Source organism: Mesocricetus auratus, unplaced genomic scaffold (assembly GCF_017639785.1).
Source record: "Mesocricetus auratus isolate SY011 unplaced genomic scaffold, BCM_Maur_2.0 Super-Scaffold_100014, whole genome shotgun sequence".
Lineage (NCBI taxonomy): Eukaryota > Metazoa > Chordata > Mammalia > Rodentia > Cricetidae > Mesocricetus > Mesocricetus auratus.
The window spans coordinates 32,098,573-32,122,471 of record NW_024429197.1 but is presented as its reverse complement, the minus strand read 5'-3'; the positions used below and the strand labels follow the sequence as shown (position 1 = coordinate 32,122,471).

Genomic DNA, 23,899 nt, shown 5'->3' with positions numbered 1-23,899 from the left:
CAATTATACAAATAACAGACACACAGTGTCTAGAAGCAGGGAGACCCCAAGGTTTTCGTGGCTCCCAATTTCACCTCTCCTCTTTTGCCCCATCGTGACCCATGCATTCAAGATTAGGCCTGATGAACTCAGTCTCCTTCATGAACCTCGGTCCTGAGGGAAGGGGCCAAGCCACCCAAACCTGCTGCACGCAGATGCTCATGTCCCAGACAAGAGTGGCCCAGCGCTGTGGCAAGGATGAAGTAATTGAGATCATCAACAAGGAGGACCTCTGGGCCTGGGGAAGGGATGCATACGCGGGGGGTTAAGGTCAGCTTCTGAGTCAGTTTCCTTCTTCTGCCTGTGTGTCCAGGAATCCAGCTCAGGTCGTCAAGCTGGGCAGAAAGTGCCTTCACCCACCGAGCCATCCCGTCAGACCCTGACGCTGCAGTTAGTCAGGACCAAAAGTCAGACAAGCCAGGCTGGTGAATAGTGATGTGGTCGGTGGGAAGAGACAAGAGTGTTTGCCAATCCCTGCCTTGCATTCGTCTTGGCTGTCTCCCATGGGATAAACGATGATGCCTTAATGTCACTGCTTTGTCACCCCACCCCCCCTTTCAAACTCACAGTGTGTCTGAGGCTATCTGTGGACCCTTGGCCCTCCTGCCTTCATCTCCCAAGTGCACGTGCAACCATGCCTGACTCCATTTTCTCCTTTGCAAATAGATTTTTATTTTATATTTGTCTTTTAAGGGAGATGTGAGTTTAAAATCAAAAGGTATCTATAGTATTCTATTTTTCTTTGCAAATTAACAAAGGCCCCAGTTTCCCTCATCAGCCTTGAGCCATCGTCTCATTCAGTGATGTGTAGATCATTCCTGTGATGGCCAGGCTAACAAATGTCCAAGGCTTTGTAAGCCGCGTTCAACTTCTCAGCTCTTCATTGGGGCACAGAGGCAGCAGCACACAGTGTACAGATGAACATGGCTGTGTCCCAATAAAACTTTATAAAGAGCTGGCAGGCCAGATTTCTCTCTGAGTTTGCTGTAGTCTGGTCTGGTAGCTGTGCCCTTGGGTCTTTGTGCTGGCACTCACCCCAGACTCCACCTGAGCTCTGCATAGAGTATGGCACACGGCTGAGTCTAAGCTTGTGCCTTCATGACACAAGCTTTCTCTGCCTAAAAGCAGCAAGCACCATTTCCCTTCCCATGGGGGTAACAGCATAGTCACTGTAAGGATTGGGGGAAGAAGAGCTTCCATTCCTTCTCTTTGTTTTAGAAGCCATCATCTAGCTGGGTACAGTGGCACATTCTTTTAATCCCAGCACTTGGGAGGCAGAGGCAGGTGGATCTCTGAGTTCGGTCAAGGCCAGCCTGGTCTACAGAGCGAGTTCCAAGACAGTCAGAGCTATACAGAGAAGCCCTGTCTCAAACAGCAGCAACCAAAACCAAAACATCATCGTCTACCGACTCCTGGGCAAGTGTGCCACATGCCTGTGGAGGGGGCCCCTTTTCTTGAGTGCCCCGTGTTTCCTCAGGACCCACTTGAGAATCACAGTCACTGTGAGTCATCTCCCCTTGTGCCTAGTGCTGTCCTGATGTCTTGGAGAGAGGGACGGGAAGGAGGCAGTGCTGCCGGCTTTACTTAGCTCAGGTGGAAAGCAGTGCCTTCTGCTGACTCTTACTGATGTTTTCCCAGAGTGGAAATAAAAACTCATTGTGCATTCTTCCTCACTCTTAACAGGAAGATGGCCAACTGCCACTTGTCAGACGTCTAACCCCATCCTCTGTCCTATGCCCACAGAGCATCGTGTTGTGAGCTCATCCATCAGGCTTCCTCTCGGCAACCCACCTGATGGACCAGGCTCCTGACTCAGGTTCCAGAGGACCCTGTAGTGTGCACAGATTAACACTGGGCATGCACATAGATGTTCACGGTCCTCTGCCTAAGAATCTACACTCCCTAGATATGCTCACCCATTTAAAAAATAAATAAAAACAAAAATAAAAACAAAAACTAACCCTTTCCAGGGAAGACATTGAAGTAGGACAAAAAGACAACTCCTCCAAACAGTGCCAGGTTCGTTCATGCAGATTGAAATGAAGAAGTACCGTCTTCTCCAGAGAGCACTTGTAGAGTGGTCTGTCCTCTCATCCTGCCAGATGTCAGCCTCCAATTCCAGTGGGGTGAAGGGTGAAGCTGGCCATGTGTGCAGATGCGGTGTCTTAAGGCTCATGGGCACATCTCGGTCCTCTCTACAGGGTAGGATTTATAGCCTTTTTTGCCCACATGTGTGTCCAAGGAACAAAGTTGACTGTGAAGTGCTTTTGCTGTGTGTATAATCATCCTAATTTTATATTCCCTCATCTTCAGCATGGCCAGCAGGCAGGTGGTCACCAGCACCTCAAGGCCTTCATATTCTCCTACCAACTGATAAAACCCAGCGTCCACAGAGTTAGGAAGGGTGCGGGTGCCATGGGATCTTAGTTTACCCCTTGAAACTTACGTCTTCCTTTCCAATGACCCGTGAGGACAAAAGTCTGATTTGTCCTAGATGATGGCACCATTGTTACAAAGCACTGGCCCAGCCCTTGGGACTGGGTATGAACAAAGAACCTGGAATGTGAATGGCCAAGGCCCTCGGCCCCAAGGCGATTGCTCTGACCCTGGTACCACGGCCTTAACCTTGTGCCTGCTTCTTCGAGGCAAGTGCAGGTAGTCTTGGGGAGTGTAGGTGGCATTTAGAAAAGGAGCACATAATTAATCTTTTCTCCTTTAAAAATCAGCATGTGATTGGTTTTCCTTAACCTTTTTGTAATATTAAAGAACTGTCATCCTTTACCCCAGAGTCACCTAGAGTACCAGCTTAGTCCCTTTGTTGGTACCCACATGTGCTCTTAGTTCCTCAAGCTCAAAAGCAGGTATTACCCAGAGCTTTCTGAGGTACCCTGATGTAGCTGTGTGGTCACCTCACTGCACAGGCCCTGCCCTGGTTGTCCTAATGGGGCACACATCACCACCTGACAAGCAGGATTTTGTCAGAGGCTCGCAGGATGCCATCTGGCTTTCCTCAGGCTGTGGACATTCATGGCAGGACACCCTGACCCAGGCCAGAACCAACCAGCCAGATTACCATTTTCCTTGCCAGAGACAAGAATACCTAAGAGGGTCATTGTGAGCTGCTGCAGTATAGATGGTTCCATTTATCTTTGAGAGACCTGAGGCTCAGGGATGTTAGGGAATTGGACTGAGCGCATATACTTCTAGGATTTCCCCATCATGCTCTAGTGCATCTCTCAAAAGGAGGGGCTCCTGCTGGCAGTTGTGAAAGGCTTTTCTGTAAAGACCTCCGATCTTGGAGCTGTAGGAATGCTGCTTCCTACCATGCTGATGCCCATAAAGGCCTTTTCACTAAACCATCAGCATCCAGACCGTAAGGTTCTATCAAATAGCCAAACACTTGCCTCGTCCACACCCGTAACAGAGCCTCCCAGGCCTCGCCTAAGTGGCTCTCACGTCCTGCTGGATATAACACTACTTAATGCTGAAATTACAGGGAAAAGAATGAAAAGGAGGTGTGGGGCTTCAGGTGTCTGAAGGCAACGATCTAGAGCCAGCTGTGAGGGAAGGCAAACCCATTAGCAGGGTTGGGGCAGTATGAAGGCCATACAGGCCATGGCTGGATTTTCTACCTTTTCCAAAATTTGGGAGCAGGAATTGCCCTTTATTTGGTTTCCCCCTCACCTCAGGTCCCCTGTCACCACTACACAGTGAGGGCAGTAGATACGTCTGATCTGCTGCAGGGCTATAGTTCCATTTCCAGCCCCTGGGGCCTCATAGAGCAGATCTATGTTCTGTAGCCACTCTGGGCATAGAGCCCTGAGAGTTCTGCCAACTCCCAGCCTTTTCTTTTCTGTCTTTGGGTTCTTTTTCCCAAGTGGGCCAGGAGCTCTCCTGGGCACAGATAATGCTGCTCACAGCCTTGCAGGGCCGTGAGCTCCTCCAGATCCCTACACCCCAGAATCGGGCTCTGAAGCCTGCCTGCCTCCCCCGCTTAGTAACTACAGTGCAAATGAGTACATTCCCCTTTCTGATCCTTGTTCCCTGGCTATAAAACAGCATGGCTAGTGGTCGCAAGGAGCACCCTGGCGACTGAGTTTGGAAGCTTAGCTCAGGAAATAGGTAGTTTCTGGTCATCTTGGACGAGTCCCATCCCTAGTCTGGACTCTCCTTTCCTATAAATGAAGGGCATTAGGGAAAGAGGTGGCAGTCTGTCAGTGTAGGACCATCTATAAGCAGGTGATTACTGGAGCTGGGCGCTGCCATCCCGGTGCACCCTAATGTTACATAGATCTTGTGGCAGAAAACCCACAGCACCCTTCAGGGGATGGGCCTTGGCCAGCTAGACTTATGGACAAAGCTATTTTAGGTTCTTCAGAATGCCTCCAGCAACGTCCATGGGAAACTTGCCCTGCCAGGGAAACTGATCACTGGGACACCCTCCTTCTCTCATCCCACCCAGCTCACTTGTTCAGTGTCTGGGGATGTTTGGGAGAGCTGCCTCTCGTCTCAGCAAAGGTCAGAAACCTCCAGCAAGGACTCTGCTTGTTTGTTTTGTCCTACTTCCCGTGTAGTGTTTTTCCCATGCAGAACAAATTGAAAAGACCATTGAGACCCTTTTCTCTAAACTGACCGTCCGCTCTCTGTGAAAATGCTGGCTGGAAGGGACGGCGAGGCCACTTGTTTGTGGCCTAATGAAATGGCAGCCGAGCCCCGGCTTCCTCGTGGAGGCAGCAGTGCACCTGCCATTTTCTTTACAGCACAGAGATCTCTCTGAACACAATGCCATTCTTTGTTCCTCAGGATGTGGCAGGCTATGTGGGGTTCCTTCTGGGATGCTGCAGTCTGAAGGACACAGCCCAGTCACACGGTGTAGTAAAGATTGTCCAAACTGAGGACAGACGGTAGGGCTCCAGAGAAAACAGAGTAACCCACTGGCACGTGGAAAGTTTTTTGCTTCTGGTCTATACAGCAGGCTTTGGGAAAGGCCAGGGCCTGTACCTGGAAGTTTGCAAAGCTACGGGTTGGTGGCTGATGGTCAGGGGTGTGATGTGTCCCCTCAGGGAGACGACTTTATCGTCATCTGAAATGAGGCTGCCATGGGAGATCTCTGTTAGCCTGGGCCAGGATTCTCTGGACACCCCTCCCCCCATGTCCCCATATGCCAGGTCCTCGCCAACAGCCTTGCTCGGTGGTGTCTGTCTCGGTGACAAACTTGCTCTCTCCCCTTGTTCAGAGCCAGCCTTCCCTCCTGCACCCCACGGTGCCTCTTGGGAAGATCTAGCCTGCTGCCACTAGCCATGCTTCAGACCTGGTGTAGAGCACTGAGCCCCAAGACAGCCATCATGTGAGGTCCCAGGGTGACCACCTGTGGTTGGTTCAAGTTGTTTCCTCTACTCAGCAAGTGAGGTAGCCACGAGGAACCGCTCCTGCACAGCGGGGCACACGGGTGTGGGGGGCTGGCCCAAAACCACCTGCTTGCTCTGCAAATGCACTGTGTGACCAGGGAGGGAGACAGGACAGTCAGAGAGGAGGCGCTCCCTGCTGCCAAGAGCCGGGGCACCAGCAGGCAGGCCTTTGCCCCCTCTTGGCAGCTGGACCTTACCCTTGAGCTCTCTTCCACCGTTCTTTTTCATTTTCTTTTTTGGGGGTTGGCTTCAAATTATCTTGTTTTGTTTACATTACACCCAAGTTTTGTGGTACAAAAGACTTGCAGGTGCAAATATGTCCCGCCTTCATTAACTTCCCCTCCCTTTTTAATTTATGTGATTTCAATTTTCCTTCCCTGTACTGTTAATTAGGGGACCCTCTAATCAGTGCCATTATCACAGTGGTATTCATGTTTAGGAAAGCCGCTAAACAAATGCTTGCAAAATTGCTAAATGGCTAATTAATGTCTGTTAATTAAGAAGATTGCCCATGGTAACAAACCATGCCGTTGCTGGCAGCCGCTAGAAAGACACACACTTGTTGAAATTAGTAGCGTGGCAGGTAGGGGAACATCTGCTCCTCCAAGCTTTCCGGAAGTGAGCAGCCCCTCACTTAGCCCAGAAGCTCTAGCTAGGCCTGTCCCTGGTGGTACCCTCGACTGCTGGGCAGCCCTTGCCTCTTGTTTTGTGCATCTCTTTGTTGTCTCTACCTCACCTCCTCCACCCCCCCCCCCCCAACTCCCCACTGCCCCTCGGTGAGCAGAGCCTGGCTGTCTGAATTTGAGACTAAGGATGGAACCAATCACTGTAGCTAACTTGTATTTTTTTTTTCCTTTGGAAAAAAAGTAGCTTTCATTACCTTTATGAATGCCTGGAGTTTTCCTCCAAAATCACTTCCAGTACTAAAGAACAGCCATCGTGGAGAAGAGTGAGTGCATCAGGGTGTGTGATTCGTGCCCCTGTCCCAAGTCCAGGTTCTAGTGGCCTGTTGTCCAAAAGGGGCTTCAAAGGCAAACGGTCTGTGACCCACAATAGGAAACTTCCGTGACATCATCTCCTGCACGTGTGTGCATGTTTGTGTGTGAACACACGCACACGTACACACGTTCTCAAACACACTAGAAGTTGTAAAGAGATACTCTCCATATGATATGCAAGACTTCCTGATTCTTTTTCTTTATTCCTTTGTTTTCATTGTTAATTAGTGTCTGTACTTACTGTATCCATATCAGCACCTACTCATAGGTCCCAGCCGGCAGGTTTGACTAAATCTGTGGGTTAAGTGAATTCACCTCCTCATATTTGGTAGGGAATGGAGGTGAGCATAGCCCAGAACGTTGGGTCAGCTTGGAACTATAGGCGGCTCATTATCACTCGGTGTGGAAAGTGGGCCCCCCACCCCTGAACCACCAAGCAGTGACAGTCCTGCCCATGCCACTTTACTCTCAGCCTGACTCTGTCACTTAGAGGCTGTGTGGCTGTGACCCACTCTCTTCGTTTCTTGGAACCCGTTTTTCCTCATCTGTAAAAGAAGACTACCATACAGAGCTATTCTGAGCTGTAGGTGAATTCATGAACCACAGAGCCCTGGCACTGCTCGCACAGGGTGGACGCTTGATGACTGTTTGTATCCGCCATTGGCTTAGAACCTAGACCCCCACCCCCAACCCCCCCACTCCCCGCTCCTCTGTCCCTGTTCAGCCATCATTCCCTCTGTCCTACTTCCAACCAGCAGGCGCTTGATGAATTTGTCCCAAATTACCTGTTCTCTGTCTCTCAGACTGTGAGCCCCTTGAGGGCAGGGACTTCACCCTATTCCTTCTGTGTCTTCTGAAAGTGCTACTTCCAGGCTTTGCATCTGGGTCCGGGGACCCTGTCTAAACCATTGTCTGAGTCAACCAGCGTATTTAACATGGCAAACTCTGTTCAGCAGTAGCCTGTGTCCGGCCCTCGCTCCTGTGTGCTTTGATGAAGGTGCTTTGTTTTATTTTTTTATTTTATTTTTTTTCGTTTTTCCAAATCCCCTGTGAATGTACTGGTCAGCCTCCCTCCTTCCCGCCTGCCCGCCGTTGTTCGCCATTGAACCAGGACCCAAGCAGCGCCACGCCACCTCCTGCCAGCCACAGCCCACCACCCGCACGCCCGCCGCCACTCTGCGTTTTGGTTTAATTTTTGTTCTTTTAAGCTTCTGCGCTTCTCCATGTGCTGTGATCTATAACCTGCCTCTACTGTCTGGCCTCACAGGGTCCTCCGGGGTCACAGCCCTCGCCGCACGCACAGCCTCCACCTCACAATCCCAGCAGCATGATGGGACCCCACAGTCAGGTAAACGCACTGTGGCTCACCGGCCCACCAGCCGGGGGGCGCGGGGCAGGAGGAAGGAGAGAGCCGCAGAGGAAAAACAAAAATCAAAATGTGCTCCAGCATTGCCTTCCAGTCATAATTGACAAAAGTTTAATTTAAATATATAGATATATATTTTTTCTAAAGACAGTCTTCATTTCTTGGACATCCCACCCAGTTTGGATATGAAACAAAGAGAAAAAGAAACAAAAATATTTCTGTGACCTTGTCAGTGGCCTTTATGTTTTTGTTTTTTCCTCTCTCACTTTTGTTTGATTTTTGAGTTTGGTCAACCATTTGTTTGTAACAGGCTGCATCCCTGGCCTTTTCTTTGTGCTCTCTTGCTGCTGAGAAAGCTTTCTCGCCCATTTCCCTGCATTAAGTTAGGGAGCCTGCTGTCCCTTATTGGTTTTTTGTTTTGTTTTTTTTCATCATGTTTTCCCATAAGTCCTCGCTCCCTTCCCAACTCCCCCCTGTGATGGTTTCTCTGTGTGTGCTTGTGCGTGTGCTAGTGTGCGTGTGTCCTGCTCTGTCTGCAGACCTGAAGATGTGACGTCTCCCTCCTTTTTCTTGATTTATTTGCCCTCGTGGAGAGCAGAGGTGGTCTCCTTTGCCCTGCACTGATTTAGCTATTCTGCGTCCTGCGTGAAGCCCCAGCTGCTGCCCCTCCGCCCAAAGTATATTCCTGCAAGCCAGTGCAGGTTGGGAGGCGTGTGTGTTGTGTGGATCTTTTTGTTCCTCTGCCCAAGGGAAGTTTTGCCCGGAAGGAAGAGGCTACCGGACTAGAGAGAGCTTAAAAGAGACTAGTTGTAATAAACTGGACTTTGCAGAGTGCAAAGCATTTGTGTTTGTCACTGGTTAGTAGTTCAAGCTGTCATTGAACTAATTCCCTATAATTACAGCCTTTTATGTCACCGCGATATGCAGGCGGCCCCAGGCCCCCGATCAGAATGGGAAACCAGGTACGGTACCTTTTCTTGTTTTCTCTTCCCTCTTGGCTGTCCTTAGGCCTAGGTAGACCTGGACTCATGTCAGAAATGAAGTGCAAGGCTAAGGTGGAGTACTAGGTTCTCAGGTGGGGGCTTAAACTTGCCCAAGGGTCTGCTCTGAATATGCCATGGTCCAGCATTCAGCCTGCCTGTCACAGGGAGGCTGTATTCAGAGAGCAGCAGCTGGTGGGATTGCAGGGACCCGGCTCTTCTAGAGAAGTGGTAATAGCCCTAACCCTCCCTTCCAGCTCTTTCTTGGAAGAGGGTCTTCCTCCCTAATGAAGTCAATTGACAATGTACCCCCCCCCATGCTTTTGAGAATTGCCAAAGCTGGTAAATATAGCCCTGCTATTAGAGAACAAATATCCTGTAGGATGCTTACTTAGATCAGGGGCCTGGCTGCAGAGGAGCCAGGTGTTTGTGGGGTCTTCTGCAGTCTGCCTGCTTCCCTGAAACAAGGGAGGATTTGCTCATGCGATTAGAAAAGTACCCTGCTTAGGAAGAGGGCTTTTCAGCAAGATCTGTATCCCATCCCTTCTTATGGCCCTTCAGGGTTGACAGTTTGGGGTGAGCTGGCCTTCCTTAGTCAGCCCCTCAGGGTGGACTGCTAAAGAAATACAGATGTCTCTGCTGAGGTGGGCAGACAGGTACAACCTGATGGAGGCATCGGAGAGATTTCTCTTTGTGCCAAAATATATTTTTTAGCAAGAATTCTTCCCATGACTTCACAAAAAGTCTTCCAAAACACCTGGAACTGGGAGTTTAGTCACCTATATTGGCACTCTCTGGGGCGCTGTAAGAAAGCCCAGGTGACATTCTGTGGGGACTGTGGAGAAACCTCTTTGATATGAAACTGCCCAGCATATTTCCACCTTGCTATTTTCCTCTCCCAAAGTCCTTTGTTTCCTGTTTTCTCCAACACAAGGGGGGCAAATTTAGACAAAAGGAATTGAGAAACCCAGGTTTTTGAGCAACACAGGCATCTTGGATATGTTGCAGATGAGGGAGCAGGAGGAGGGAGGGAGGAGTGACTTTTCCAAGGCCAGGGCTATAGAAGAGCAGGCTACCTCCAAGGGCATTTCTGTCCCCTGGTGGGCTACTGGGGGATACACACAGCATGATTATGACCCGAACCTGCACACTCATGGCTATGTTACTTTCGAGTGTGGTACCTGCTTTTTTTGGCCATCAATCTCATACTCTCCCTCCCCTACTGCAGAGCCCAGATGATCCTACCTCTGTTTCAGATGCCCCACTGAATATAGTAGTTCCCAGACCCCTTAACCTATATCCCTGGCATGTAGCAGGGCCAGAAGCTATAGAGGAGTGCTGTATAAAGCAGCCATTGTTATAGCTATCTGGACAAGCTAGGTGGAGTGTCACCTGCACTGGGGATCCCCATCTCCATTAAGAACCACCAGTCCAGACGGCAGACGCAAACCAGCCAGGTGAGCCACAGTTCAGGGGGAAGAGGAGGGCAGTTAAATACAGGATGCAGGGACCCAGGCCAGGCAGAGGAGTTGGGTGTACCTCAGAAAGCCCCCTTGCCCCCTAGCCTCATGTTCAGGTTCTGAAGCTGGAAAAGCAGGGGTGAGGGGTAGGGGTCTGTCCCTTCAACTCTCACCTCCTTGTTGAACCTGATTAGCATTTGCTGCTAGCATTTGGTAGCAGTCAGGGCTGGGGACACTGGCACCTTCAACCAGGAGCTGTGGCCCTCTACCACCACGGCTTTTCTTCTGGAAGCCAAGATTTCCTCTTTGGCCTGAGGGTCCCACAGGACACTTGACCCACCCTCTGCTGCTCTCTTGTTTTTCAAATTACAGCTGGAATAACTTCATCCCAAGCCAATGACTTTTAGTCTGTTTCCAGCACCCTTCCCTTTTGGTGGCTGTCATAATAGCACCTACTGCGTGAAGAGCAGGTCACCCTTAAGCAACCTGTTCCTCTGGCAGTAACTGCTTTGCCACCTCTGGGGTGGGGGCAGATGGAAGCTGGGAGGCCTGGGTGGCTCTGCTGACTCAGGCTCAAGCTCTTAGAGCTCTGGACTCCAGTTAACCCCACCTGCATCTCGAAGGCTGCTTGGTTCACATGTAAAGGCCTCCCTGTGGTGATCATTTGTAACCTCTAAGTCCTTGTTATTTGGGGGTATACTTAAGAAGACTTACATCTCTGAAGCCAAATGTGCTGCCCCTTGTGTGTGGGTTGAGTGACGTCATAGCCCGCCTTGTTTCCAGACTGCAGATGTGTGGGTTCGATGGAGAGCCTAGCTCCTCACTTTATTCCTCCCTGATGCTACAGTTTTGACTAACGCTTGCTCGAGCTATCTGCCCTGCTTTCCAGAGCTGGGGGCCCTACCTACCTACCTAGCTTGCAGGGATGGTCTCTGGGAGGCCAGGTGGGGAGCAGGGTAGGCCAGGCAGATGTTGTAGAAGCAGTGACTCAGACTGTGTCTCATGTCTCTCTCAGCCTCCAGGAGGAGTTCCTGGGACACAGCCATTGCTGCCCAATTCCATGGATCCCACACGACAACAAGGTAGGGTGGATGGCCTAGAGCATTGGGAGGGCCTCTCTTTGCCCTACTCGTAACAACCCATGGCTCATCCATTTTCTTACACAGGTCACCCCAACATGGGAGGATCAATGCAGAGAATGAACCCTCCCAGAGGCATGGGGCCCATGGGGCCTGGCCCACAGGTAACCAGCTGCCTGTTTATCTGTCCATCTGTCTCCCCTGTCATCTGTGTGCACCTGCCTTCTCTCCTTTCTCCAGTCTGTCCGTCTCCCACATTTCTGGCTCTCAGTTGACAGGAAGGGCACATTCAGCTCCCCAGCTCTCCTCCCTACCTGTGGGGTGCTGGGTGGGAATAGCCTCTAGGCAGACAGTGGGCAGACCTAATAACCCCAGAGAACCTGGACACAGGGCACAGCCAGGAGGCCATCTGGGTGGCAGAGCCTTCCAGGGTAGGTGTCCTAATGTGTAGCTTGAGGAATTTGTAAGGTAGAGGGTCTAGTGTTACACGCTGTGAAGAAGGATCTCCAGAAATCCAAAGCTACTTCCTACCCCAAGTGGAGTAAGGCTCCAGGACCGTCCCGTGACTGGTGGAACACATGCTTGCTTCAGGTTGCTTACTTTGACTTCTCTGGTCTCCGGTAGGCAGTTTCACCACCTTCCAAGTGAGGGTCTCTGTCCATGGTCTTGGTCGCAGCGACAGAGAGCCCAGCTGTGATCTGCAGCTGGCCTCGTTGCTCCCAGCTCTCCGTGTTGTTTTTGACCAGTGGGTTCCATGCTCGAACAAGGATAATTTACAAACCTGGACGAGCGTGTTTTAGCACGCTGTGTGTGTCTACAACTGGACACACCACACAGGAGTATGCAGGGGTCTCCCAGGCCGTTCCTGCTCCTTCTTTCACTTTCTTCATCTCTGAGTATTTGAATTGTGGCAGGGTTGTTCCACTTTCCTTTGGGAATTCTCCACAAGTCAGCAGTTGTGCATTGTAGAATCAGGAGGGATTTGTTTTCTAGAATGTTCCTTCCCTTCCCAAAGTCTCACTATCTCTTCCTCTTTATGGTAGGTGACTGGGATTCTTTGGGTCCCTTCCTCGGTTTCCGTTCTTCTGGGAGTGAAGTTGTGTCCTCCTGCCCTAAGTGCTTGTTTTTGTTGGGAAATATCTGTCCTACAGACCCCCAAACCATTCACTCCTTCTCAGAATCCCATAGCAAACCAACCTGGTGTTGAAAGATTCTAGGGCAGTCCTATCCTAAATCCTCAAGGGAGGAAGGGCCACAACAGTCGTGACTTGGGTGGTTTCTTTTTTGTCTTCTTCGTTTCTCAAAGTTCATGTTCCCCCTTCCTGTCATCTTGAGCCGACCATAGGGCTGCCCTTGGACAGGGGAGAGGGTGGGCTTTGAAAGCACAGCCTCTTCTCTCCAGAGTCAGAACTGGGTCTCTGTCCCCTTTACCGGAGCAGAATGGTATTCACTGCCAGTGAGGAATCAACATGGCTTGGTTTCCCTGTGGGGACTCTGAGAGGTTCAACAATCACATCTCTTAAGACAATAAGCAGTGTGCACACTATAGGGTACTGAAAGACTCGATGCTCAGTGAGATCCCTGGGTCTTGGTAGCCTCCATGAAGAGTCAGATGTTGTCTAACTTTAAGAACTTAAAAACTGCTAGATATGGTGGTGCACATCTTTAATCCCAGCATTCTGGGTGGAAGGCAGAGCTGGAGCTGGGTGAGTTCCTGGCCAGTCAGTGCTACATCATGAGACTCTATCTGAGTACATGGCGAGTTCCAGGCCAGCTGGGGAAACAACAGACACAGAACTTAAAACCAATGTTCAGGACTTTAGTTGTTTGGACATGATTAGGCTCATTTTCTTTTCCTGGCGAAGTCATTAACAGCGTATTAGTACTATACTAATGGGTTGTGTGAGGACAGAGGGCATATGTAGCTGTTGCCTAGCATGCACGCAGTCCTTGATTCCATCCCTAGCATCACAAAAAGACAAGGGCTGGGCATGTAAGTCAGTTGGTATATATAGTACCTGACGCCCAGCGTGGGGCACAGACCCACGACCCTGAGAGTCTCATGCTCTACGACTGAGTTAGCTGATAACTACCAGGAAGATAGAACACTGGGCATTCTCTGGTAAGCCAAAACCACATGGAGATAAACAGATTAATAGATACTGGTTAATAAGAGAGAGCTAGCCAATAAGAGGCCGGAGCCATTAACTAAGTTTTTTTATAATTAATATAAGCCTCTGTGTATTTATTTGTGACTAAGGGCAGCGGGGCCAGGTGGAAAAGAAACTCAGTCTACAAGTACCTGCCTGGATGTGATCCTAGTACTTAGGAGGTGATCATCCTCAGCTCCACAGTGAGTTTGAGGCTAGCCTGGGCTGTGTAAAGAGAAGCTTTTTCCTTGAGAGAAACCTTCCCGCCAGCCTGGTTCTAGAGCCACATCAGTCCCAAATAAACACACAGGAGGCTATATTAATTATGAAGCTGTTGGCCTTGCTTATTTCTTACTGGCTAGCTCTGACTTAAGTAATTACCCCATAATTGTTAATCTAAGTATTTCTCTTACCGGAGAAGTTTCCGGGCTTCCTACCCCATGGCATTACATCTCGACTCTCTGTGTTTCTCCTTCCCAGAGTCCTCCTGGACTCCTAGTCCCACTTATCTAGATTCCTATTGGCCAGCAGTGCTTTATTGACATATACATAGGACTTCCCCAACAGGGCTTTATGAGAAACTGTCTTAAACTAGAGTAAGAATGAGAATTTAACAGTCAGAATGATGTTAACAGCGTGACCACAGACTATTCCAAGGCTTTTCTCTTGGCTCCAGAGTGTCACACCATATAAGTCTATCACTCATGTGAAGAGGCAGAGTCCCGGAGTCTGAGCCCTTGACCTCTTGCAACATCAATGTGGAGGGCCTTAAGCCCGGTACTGGGAGACACTGCTCCCCTGGCTCACCTCTTACTCCTGTTTGACAAAATCAATTGCCGGGAGATGCCATGCCGCTGTGTGAGGCAGGGCAGGGGTGGCTGTGGCCGTTGTTTCCTTTCTGCAGGATGTGCAGTCTGCCTTCTGACCTAACCCTTAGGGCAGTCAGCCCTCGGGCAGCATATTTGAGCACCACTATATGAGTCCTGCTGTGCTGAGGCTAGACATAGAGGTAGGGTGTCACCTGTGTGATGCCTAGTGAAGAATCAGAACGTCTTTGGCTAGCAACCCTGTTGGCATTTTTCTGGAAGTGCATGGGAAACAGATATAGCATGGTCTGGGGCTATTTTGTAGGTTGCAAAACCAGGCCGAGTGGCATTCTAGTTTTTGGTCCCAAATCCTATCTCAGTCCAAAGGAATGAGCAGGCAGGTGTCACCTAGTCCCTTTCCTTCAGGCTGTGTGATGGCTTTAGTATACAGAATTACCCTCGGGAAAGAGGCAGTGCTCCTACTTACTTCATTTCCATCTAAAACTCATGTATGTTAATGTGAGGTAGTGGGTGCCCTGTTCCAAGATCTGGAGAGTGACTTCTTAGACAAAGCTCTGTCTTTCAAGCTCTTGGTCACACTGGGCACAGCAAGTTCCAGACCCTTAGAGACTTGTTACCAGCCACCCCAAGGCTGCTACCGTAGCAGTTGTGGGGTTCCAGCCAGGGCTGGACTCAGGACCAGCATCCTGGTTTGTCTATATTTTAACAAGTGCAGATGGAGGGCATTCTTGATTCTCCAGGGACAGTCCTGTGCCACCTGGAGAAACTGAGTGCCTCAGGGCCCCAAAGATCTAAGGCTTTAGAAGGACCACTTACCGTATACGGAGCACCCCATGCCAAGTGAGAGGAGGAGCTGGACAGCCTCCTGTTGCCGGGCACCCTGGTTTCAAGCAAAACAGGAGGTCAACCGTGTCCCATGCTCCTCCTGAAACACCGCCTGCCCAGCTTCAGGTTCCTTTGCAGACGATGACATTCTGATGTTTCTTCCCGTTTGAAGAGAAAGCACAGGGCAGGCAACAGAAAGCACGAGGAGGAGGAGTCACGCCCCCCCTCCCCCCAGCGAGGTACAGAGAGCAGAGCTGTGGCACAGGTTCTCTGTTCCCAGCTGCGGTGAAGGGAGGGAGGGCTTGTGGTCATGCCCTCCCTGTCACCACAGAGCAGTGCTGAGGAGCATGTAGGCACAGCTCCTGGGTAGGGCCCAGTCACCCCCAGCAGCTCCAGAGCCTGGGTATCCACCTTCTAGCCCCATGTGGGCTTGATCTCCGAACCTGGTTTCAGCTCAGCTTCTGTCCTGGCTTGCTGGGCCTTTCTGGGCCTCCAGATTGTCATCTGTGAAGTGGGAGGTGTCTAGTGACCCTTTGGCGTGTGCATCTGTAGGAGGAAGACTTGCCATAGCTTCCTGCAGGATGCTGCCTTGTTAACAAACTGGGTAGGATTAGAATCCTGCCTGCATCTGCCATCTGGGGCAGTGTCTAAGGGTTTCTATTGCTGTGAAGAGACACCATGGCCACAGCAACTCTTACAAAGAAAACGTTAAATTGAGGGTGGCTTAGTTTCAGAAGTTCGGGCCATTGTCATCGTGAAGGGGAGCATAGCATCGTGCGAGCAGACATGGTGCTGAGCTGAGAGTGCTGCATTTTTCAGGCAACCGGAAGTCGACTGACTTATCACACTGAGGGAAGCTTGAGAAAAAGAGTCCTCAAGGCCCAATCATGTACTTCCTCCAGAAAGGCCACGCCTCCTAATAGTGCCGTTTCCTCTGAGGGCCATTATTTTTCAGACCTCCACAGGCAGCATGCTGCATGCCTAGATAGCCTTCTTTTGGCCCATACTTTCTGCTGTGATAGCGTCCTGGCCTCCGTTAGCCCTGGAGTGTGAGGCTTGCCTCTTCCTAGGAGAAGGGCAGGTGTGAGACTCTGGCACCTAGAAGATTTTTCTCATGGGTCATTTGTCGTAGACCGTAATGAGCTAGCTTCCTGTGAGCAGAATGGGAGTAGACGCACTCTGTGATAACACAACAGCGTTAAGGGCTGTGGTGGGTCTGCTACCATCATCTCAAGTCATCATGCACCCTTCTCTAAGGGCACCTAAGAACCAGCACTTCACAACCCCATGGGTTCCTCTTAAACTAGAGGCGCTTCAACTTCTGTTCTGTTTTATAGAGAAAACAGGATTGTGACCCTGCAGCCAGAGCCTGACAACAGGCCCTTGCCCCTGCTTAGGTCATAGCCAATCTGCTCCTTCAGCACTCATTTTATAATCTCTAAGGGGGTTGCCATAACTATTGAATGCCCATAGTACACATAAAATGCGTGGCATAGCTTTATCCTCCATAGTGAGAATTGTCATTTATGTAGACATCAGCAAGGGGTCAGGCTTGAGGTCCGCTGTCCTGTGCTTACCGTGCAGAGCAGGCCAAGGGAGTGAGGCTCTGTGTTAGCTGGCTAAAGCCTACCCTCCCTGTAGCCCTTACTCCTTGCTGTCTGTATCTTCTACACTCAGGGCCTCCATGAATGACCTAGCAGAATAGCGGACCCCTCGGTGGGGAGGTTTGGGAGACAGTCCTTCCTGAAGACCTGTTTTCAGCCCAGTGCTACCTCTGCACTTGTCTGACGCAACACTGTCCCCTGGTTTCACCTCCTTTCTGTCAAGAGGGGTAGGGAAAGATCCAAAGCTTATGGGTGAGACCCTGGTCTGCCATTTGCTAGCTTTTTTTGACCATCTTCTCCCTCTTAGACCTCCAGTCTCCTCTTTGTAAAGGGGAACCACTTTCAAATAAAAGAGCAGTGTGCGTAGCAGTAGGCCGCTCACACTGGAGATCTCGTTGCTTCTCTCAGATGCCAACAAGGGCAGTGCCCAAGCATACTGTTGGTGTAGTTTGTTCTCTTCCTTGACAGTTTCTGTGTTGGTCATTGAACACCTTGGGTTGTAGAGTTAGGGTATAGTCATGTAGACACTGTCCTGATGTAAATAGGCCCTCAGAGTCCAGCAGGATGGGAGGGATGGTCGTGTGGCTAGTATGGAGCATCCTGAGGTCAGTGGGATAGTGGGATGGGGCCCTCAGACTATTATGTGACCCGTCATCAGAGTTGGAACTGGTAGCCAAGTGAACCCTTCTAATTGCTAAGGCCCGTGGGAAGGGGACTAACAGCAGCTTGCTGAACAAACACTTTTTAGGGAATGTCATGTCGAAGCCCCTAAAAACGCATTGACTGTTGTGACTGTCCCTCTGTGCTGGCTTGTTGTCATTGTGGTCCCCATCCTGTCTGAAAGAATGTATGATTTTTTTCTCATCAGGTTGTCTTCACAAACTAACCCTCTCACTTATATTCTGTGTTTGTCTCCCCTCCCCGGTTCCCCTTCTCCTTCTCATAGACTGACCCTTGGTTATCGTTGCAGAATTACGGCAGCGGCATGAGACCACCACCCAACTCCCTCGGCCCCGCCATGCCTGGGATTAACATGTAAGGCAAAAGGCCCGAGTCACTGCCTCAGAGCCTGTGGCCTCCCCACCCACTGTTGGAACCCCAGAAGACTCATAAGAGTCACTGGTGCCTCTCTGGACCTCAGTGTCCTCATCATTAGCATGAGAACTCTGCCTTATACAGTGTTGGACACCCTCGTTATCTTCAGGCTACACCTACAAGGGGTGGTTATTCCCTGCCTGTGACGTCACTGAGGCACAGAGAGGTAGAGTGACTTCCTCAGGCTTGCACAGCTTCAATGGCTGATCTCTAGTGCTTGTATGAGAGTCTGTGGCCTATCTTCCTAGGGAAAAGCAAAAAGACTTTTATATATCATTTTATAAATATTTTATAATTTACAAATTTTACATAAATTTGAAAGAGCGCTTAAGTCTCCACCCACAGAACTAGCCATCACCACCGCAGAATCAGATGGCCTCTAGGACGTCTGTGCTGACGTCAGCCTGCTCCTCTGTCCCTGCTGGGCATCTGTAGCACTGCTTTCATTGTTTCCCTCTCTCCTTCTCTCAGGGGCCCAGGAGCTGGCAGACCCTGGCCCAATCCCAACAGTGCTAACTCAGTGAGTATCCTGGTGTGGTGGGACATCATTTTCCAGGAGAGAGGTTCCTGTCCCCAGGAAGAGGTGGCAGGAGGGAGAAGTACAGTAGGGTTCCACCTGATGCCTCTGAGCAGAAAGCATATATGGGTGGAGCCCATGGGCAGTGTGTCCTCCAAGGTGGTCCTGCCGTGCAGAAGCTCATGGGTACCAGCTGAGAACCTGGACTCCAGGTGCATCATTCGTTCAGAAAAGAGGGTTTTGGTGTCTAGCATTGAGGCACTCAGTGCAGACAAGCTGGGAAGAAGGGGTGTGGGTATTGCTGTCTTCCACCCTTCCAATCCCCAGGACCACTGCATTGTGGTTTTGCTTGTGTCTCCGGCCTCCTCCTAATTCACGGGGTACCCAAGCCTCTCATAAGAGTGAACTTGGAAGTAAAAGGGCACAGTACTCGTCTGCTAGGGAAGGCAGCTCCAATACATGGCTCCTAAATCTTCTTTGCAGATCCCGTACTCCTCCTCATCACCCGGTACCTACGTGGTAAGTTCAGCTTTGGATTTTGACTATCCAGTGCAGGTGACCAACTGCCTGGCAGGAGAGCCACGAGGGTTCTGATATGTTCTTGTGAGAATACCTCTGAGCACGAGATGCAAATTGCTAGGGCTTTTTGGGTCAGTGTTTAGGTATTTTTTTACATGCCTGGAGTGGCTCCACACCTGACCCAGGAATGGTCTTCTGAGTGGCTACCCAGCAGGCTGTGTATTCCCATAGTGCATCTGGCTGTCACTAGTAGATGTGTGCAAGCCCACCACTGGTGCCTCCTGGCTCGAGAGGGAGAGTGTAAGTCCAGCTTCCTTCAGGCTTGCGTGCTGCAAGTTCTGAGTGCAAGAGACGCTCGGCACAGGAAGGTGCCAGGCTTGCTTAGGCACTGACAGTTGCATAGAGGCCTCCCCAAGCCTCTCATCACCACAGGTTACTGATGACAGCTTTTATCTCATCTCAGGGACCCCCTGGTGGTGGCGGCCCTCCAGGAACTCCCATCATGCCTAGTCCTGCGGGTAAGAGGGCTTGAGGGGAAAGCACAGAGCCCGGTGGGAGTGGGGTGCTATGTGGTCCCGTGGGCCTTTTCAGCCACTGCTTCCTGAGCACCAGGATTCAAGGGCTGTGAGCCCTTGACATCACTAACTCATTGTGTGGCCTCAGTCGGGTGACCCATCTTGTGCTGAGCCGAGCAAGGTTTCTTTGCCCTGGGTGACTCAGGGTGTCTGGGGCCATGACAGTTTAGGACTAGGATTCTAAGGCACCCCCTTCCCCCTAGGTTCCAGATCTGTGGACTTCTGGCCCTGTGTGTAAGAGATCTCCTTTCCCTGTTCCTTTCATGTAGAGAGGGCATGCGTGTACATGAGGGCAGGTACACACATGAACATACATACAGTGTCACCATTATCTCTCTGCTCACTAAGAATAGCATTGCAATCAGCCAGAAGGAGTATGGTATACATCCCCTACCCAGCCCAAAATAGAGGGAGAATTTCTGCTCCTGAGAGAGCACTGTTAGCTGAGGAGACTTTCCTGGCTAGGGGGAGAGTGGCTGGAGTCTCCTCTTCCAGCTCCCTATAAAGGAAATCTGCTCAGCTGCAGGGGTGGAGCTGGCTGCAGCCACACCAGCTCCCGCTCCTGTTCCCCCTCTGCAGCATTGATGAGCAGCATGACCTACATTCAGACTGGGTCACGGTAACCCACTCCGTATGTTAATGCATCCCCAGCCCCAGCCCTGTCTCCCTCCTACCCCTCAGCCTAGCAGAGTGGTTCTGGGTAACTTGCTGCATTTTCTTTCCCTGGGTGGGGCCAAGAGGCAGCACAGGTGTATGTGTCCTTGTGTCCTTGCTAAGCCTGTGGAACAGATCCAAAGTCCCCTGTGTTGTACCCGCCCTGCTGCCCAGATACCCTGAAATTCTTGGGTTTGTGGTTGAGTGGTTTTCACAGTTGAATTTTCTGTGATTAAAAACTTTGTGAATCTTCATTAAATACAAATTACCCAGAAGATGGTGATACTTAGAAGAAATTCTAGGTGATAAAATACAAAAGAATGAGTTCAAGTGCCACGAGTTTGTTTTAATTAAGAAATGAATTAATCACCTCAACTATACAATTTCCACTATTCTACAGATTCAACAAATTCCAGTGACAACATCTACACAATGATTAATCCTGTGCCGCCTGGAGGCAGCCGGTCCAACGTGAGTCTGCTTTTCTGCTCATTTACATACTAGATACCATAACAAATCATAATTAACTTCATCAGCTGAGGGGAAAGCAAGTGTAATTGATTTCAGCCATTTGTTACCAACGATGACTAAAATAAACCATCAGGAAAGTGATTGCCCCGTGGGCAAGTCAGTCCCCATGTTATTGCTTGTGGAGGTAGGAAGGGCAGGCCTCACCTTCTTTCTGGTCAGGTGTGAGGGTGCTAGCAAGGAAGGTACCAGGATGCAGGGCGTCTGGCTTAATCTCCATTCCTTTTGGGTTTCGAGACAGGGTTTCTCTGTATTGTTTGGAGGCTGTCCTGGAACTCACTCTGGAGACAGGCTGGCCTTGAACTCACAGAGATCCGCCTGCCTCTGCCTCCCAAGTGCTGGGATTAAAGGCTTGTGTCGTCAATGCCCGGTCTTAATCCCCATTCTTGTGACTGGCTGTGCCACCTTGGGGAATTCTTCTCTCCCATGTTTCCTGTTTCCTGAGCATTATAGTTAAGGGTAAAACCAGGTGTGCCTTTGGGGTAACCCACATCAGTGCCAACACGGTAGATGTTTACCTCTCATCTGGAATTCCTCCTGCCCTGCTTCTCGTCTGCCTGTCCTGTCTGCCTGTCTGTCTGCCTGTCCCCAGTGCCAAGTCCCTTCAACACTATGCTACGCAGCTCCTGCCTGACTGCTGGACAGCCAGGTCACCATCCCACCAGCCTCTGGAAGGAAGAGATGAGCTGGTCTAGTGTTGCTCCTGGAGTGCTCTGAGCTTGGAGGAGGTGACCTTGGAACCCTCTGGTTTTGTGGGCCTAGTTCCTAAGATAATGCAAGAGCCAGCTCGGGTGTCAGGTCACACATGTGGCCTGCCCTGCGCTGAAGATAGCACACATTTGTCTGTTTGTTGATGAGGAATGAGTCCAGGCCCTTGTACACAGCAAGCACATGCCCACCTCCTGAGCTGCACCACTAGCACCAGGTAGTAAATGCACTCCATCTCCCCAGCAGCCTTCGGAGGTCACGCTCTTCAGCCAGGGCCATGTGTTGAATAAATATGGGACGCTCTGTTATACAGCCTCCCACCCACCCATTAGTCTTGCTGCTTTCCCCTCACTGGAGCTGTCACTCACCCAGATTTTAACACTGAACACTCTGTATCCTGAGATACCTCAGGCACATGTCCTGTTTTGTAGTACTGTGTGTAGACTGTTGAGTGGAAAGAGTACCAAACCCATACAGAGGCCAGCTGCATGGAATGGAGAGCACTGGTTAAGTCAGATGGACATAGCTTAGGTCATCTGTCATCCAGAGTCACCATCATTGTATTTTCCCCCGTGGATGCTGGTGGGTATCACTCAGGCTGTGTTAGCCTAAGGGCTGTGGCATCAGGGCACGGGCCTCTCTGCCTGCTGCTGCAGCTTACTCTCAAGTTCGCATCAAGGTGGTACTGGGTTTGCATTTAACATTATGAATACTGTGACCGTGTGTTTGAGTTGAGGTCATTGAAACTGCAAACCGTGACAATGCCACCTCTAGTGTGACCCAGACAGCACCAAAGAGAAAGCTAAATGACCCTTATTTTTCTGACAAGTGGAAAGGCACACAGCTGGATGGGGACACTCAAGAGATTATTACACCGTGTGTAGACAGGGACTCGGGGGGTCAGAGAGGTGGGAAAGCACACTCTCTCCCAAGTGTAGCTACTGGCACGTCCTTCTGAACCCAAAGTCAGAAAGTGGCCCCTGAGTTAACCGTGAGTGTACGCTAGAGTAAGCATGGCCATCATTGCATTCCCTGATTGCACAGTAACTAAGAGAGTTGTGTTTCAGACCTAGCGGTTACAACAGCAAGTCCTATGCATTAACCAAAGGGAAGGGATTTTGATAGCAAACGTTATCCCGGCCCCATGGGCACAGCTGTGCTGTCGGCAGTATACCAATGACACCTCACATCCTTGTAATACAAGGACTGCATACTGAGTGTGCAGCTCAGTGCTAGAGCATGTGCCTCAAATGCTGGAGACCCTAGGTTCGATCCCCAACACTACCCAAGAAAACAAAACTAAAGACAATTTCCTGCTAGGCCTTTGATTTAAGAAATGGAATTCTTCGTTATCTTGATTTCCATGAGGCTTTTAATGAAATTGCAGAAAGCAAAAACTGTTCTGTTATTAAATCCAGCTCGAGTTTGCTCATTGATCTGCATGTTTAGCAAACAGTTTTAATATCACTCTTGGCAAATTCATCTGAAGCCCCTCTCCCGTGGAACGAAAGCGTCTCCTACCCCTTGTGCCACCACTTCTATGACAACAGCCTTCATGATGAAAGTTTAGGTTACTTGTCACTTCACAAAAGAACTTTATGCAAATTTCGCTTAATAGACATAGAGAATATATGCAAATTTTACTTAATATAAATAGAGAATACCAGCCAGACATGGTGGTGCATGCCTTTAAACCCAGCACTCAGGAGGCAGAGGCAGGAGGATTGCCATGTGTTCTAGGCCGGATGTTGTGCTAGCCCACACACCATAGAAAGAATGATTTAGTTTTTCAGAAATGAGGCTGCAGAACTCAGAAAATGCAGCCAAGTTAAACAGGACTTTTTCCATTTCTTTTATTAAAAAGAGCTTATTTGGAATTTATCTTGGGTCTCACAAGCTGAAGTACCCGTATGTAAAGAAGAGGTTTTATTGAGCAGGACATCTGTCCTGTGTGTGCTAGGGTTTTGGAATGCTGGCCATCACAGGCAGGAATGTCATAAAGAAGGACAGCCTGGTGGTCTGGAGGAAGGCCACACAGGTAGAAGGAAGGTTAGGCATGTCAAGAAGCATGTCCTCATACTTGACATTTCTTTAACCAACCTGGCTACCAACTGCTTCTGCTAGCTAGTCTTACCACTTGGTTTAGGTGATGGTATTTCTGGGACGAGCGGCACACAGGCGGGCAGATGGGGTGACCTCCCTCCCCACACCAGTACCCACAAACAAGCTAGAGACCTGGGAGACAGGCTTGCTGTGCACATGCCCAGTCTTCCGGAACTCCCGGGTTGGTTGGTTGTTTTAAGCAGATACTTACATGAGCCTATACTGCCGGCACTGGGGAGGAGGAAGAGGAAGCAGGGTGAACAGAGCTCACAGGTCAGCCCGTCTTGCTGAGCATACAAGCTCCAGGCTCAGAGAGAGAGAGTTTCAAAAATTAAGGTGAAGAGCAGAGGAGACCCGTAACTATGACCTCTAGCTTCTGTGTGCAGATGTACACATTCACCTGCACACGTGTGTGCACAGAAGCCTTGTATACACACACCCTGCTGAATCAGGAGGATGACTTG

The 23,899-nt window shown here is 50.1% G+C and overlaps 1 protein-coding gene across 6 annotated transcripts in view; it reads left to right on the top strand.

The window, feature by feature from the left end:
• Nucleotides 1-23,899, top strand: part of Ssbp3 (single stranded DNA binding protein 3) — a 140,710-nt gene that overhangs the window by 112,412 nt on the left and 4,399 nt on the right. For 2 of the 6 annotated variants that reach the window (XM_013114963.3, XM_040757034.1), the window contains 9 exons: nt 7,713-7,793; nt 8,714-8,773; nt 11,267-11,333; nt 11,418-11,494; nt 17,683-17,771; nt 18,303-18,351; nt 18,832-18,867; nt 19,331-19,385; nt 20,497-20,567. In XM_013114963.3, the coding sequence (XP_012970417.1) occupies nt 7,713-7,793; nt 8,714-8,773; nt 11,267-11,333; nt 11,418-11,494; nt 17,683-17,771; nt 18,303-18,351; nt 18,832-18,867; nt 19,331-19,385; nt 20,497-20,567 (585 nt within the window). The remainder of the gene's footprint in view (nt 1-7,712; nt 7,794-8,713; nt 8,774-11,266; nt 11,334-11,417; nt 11,495-17,682; nt 17,772-18,302; nt 18,352-18,831; nt 18,868-19,330; nt 19,386-20,496; nt 20,568-23,899) is intronic. The other 4 variants (XM_005072168.4, XM_040757035.1, XM_005072166.4 and 1 more) reach the window with 3 other exon arrangements.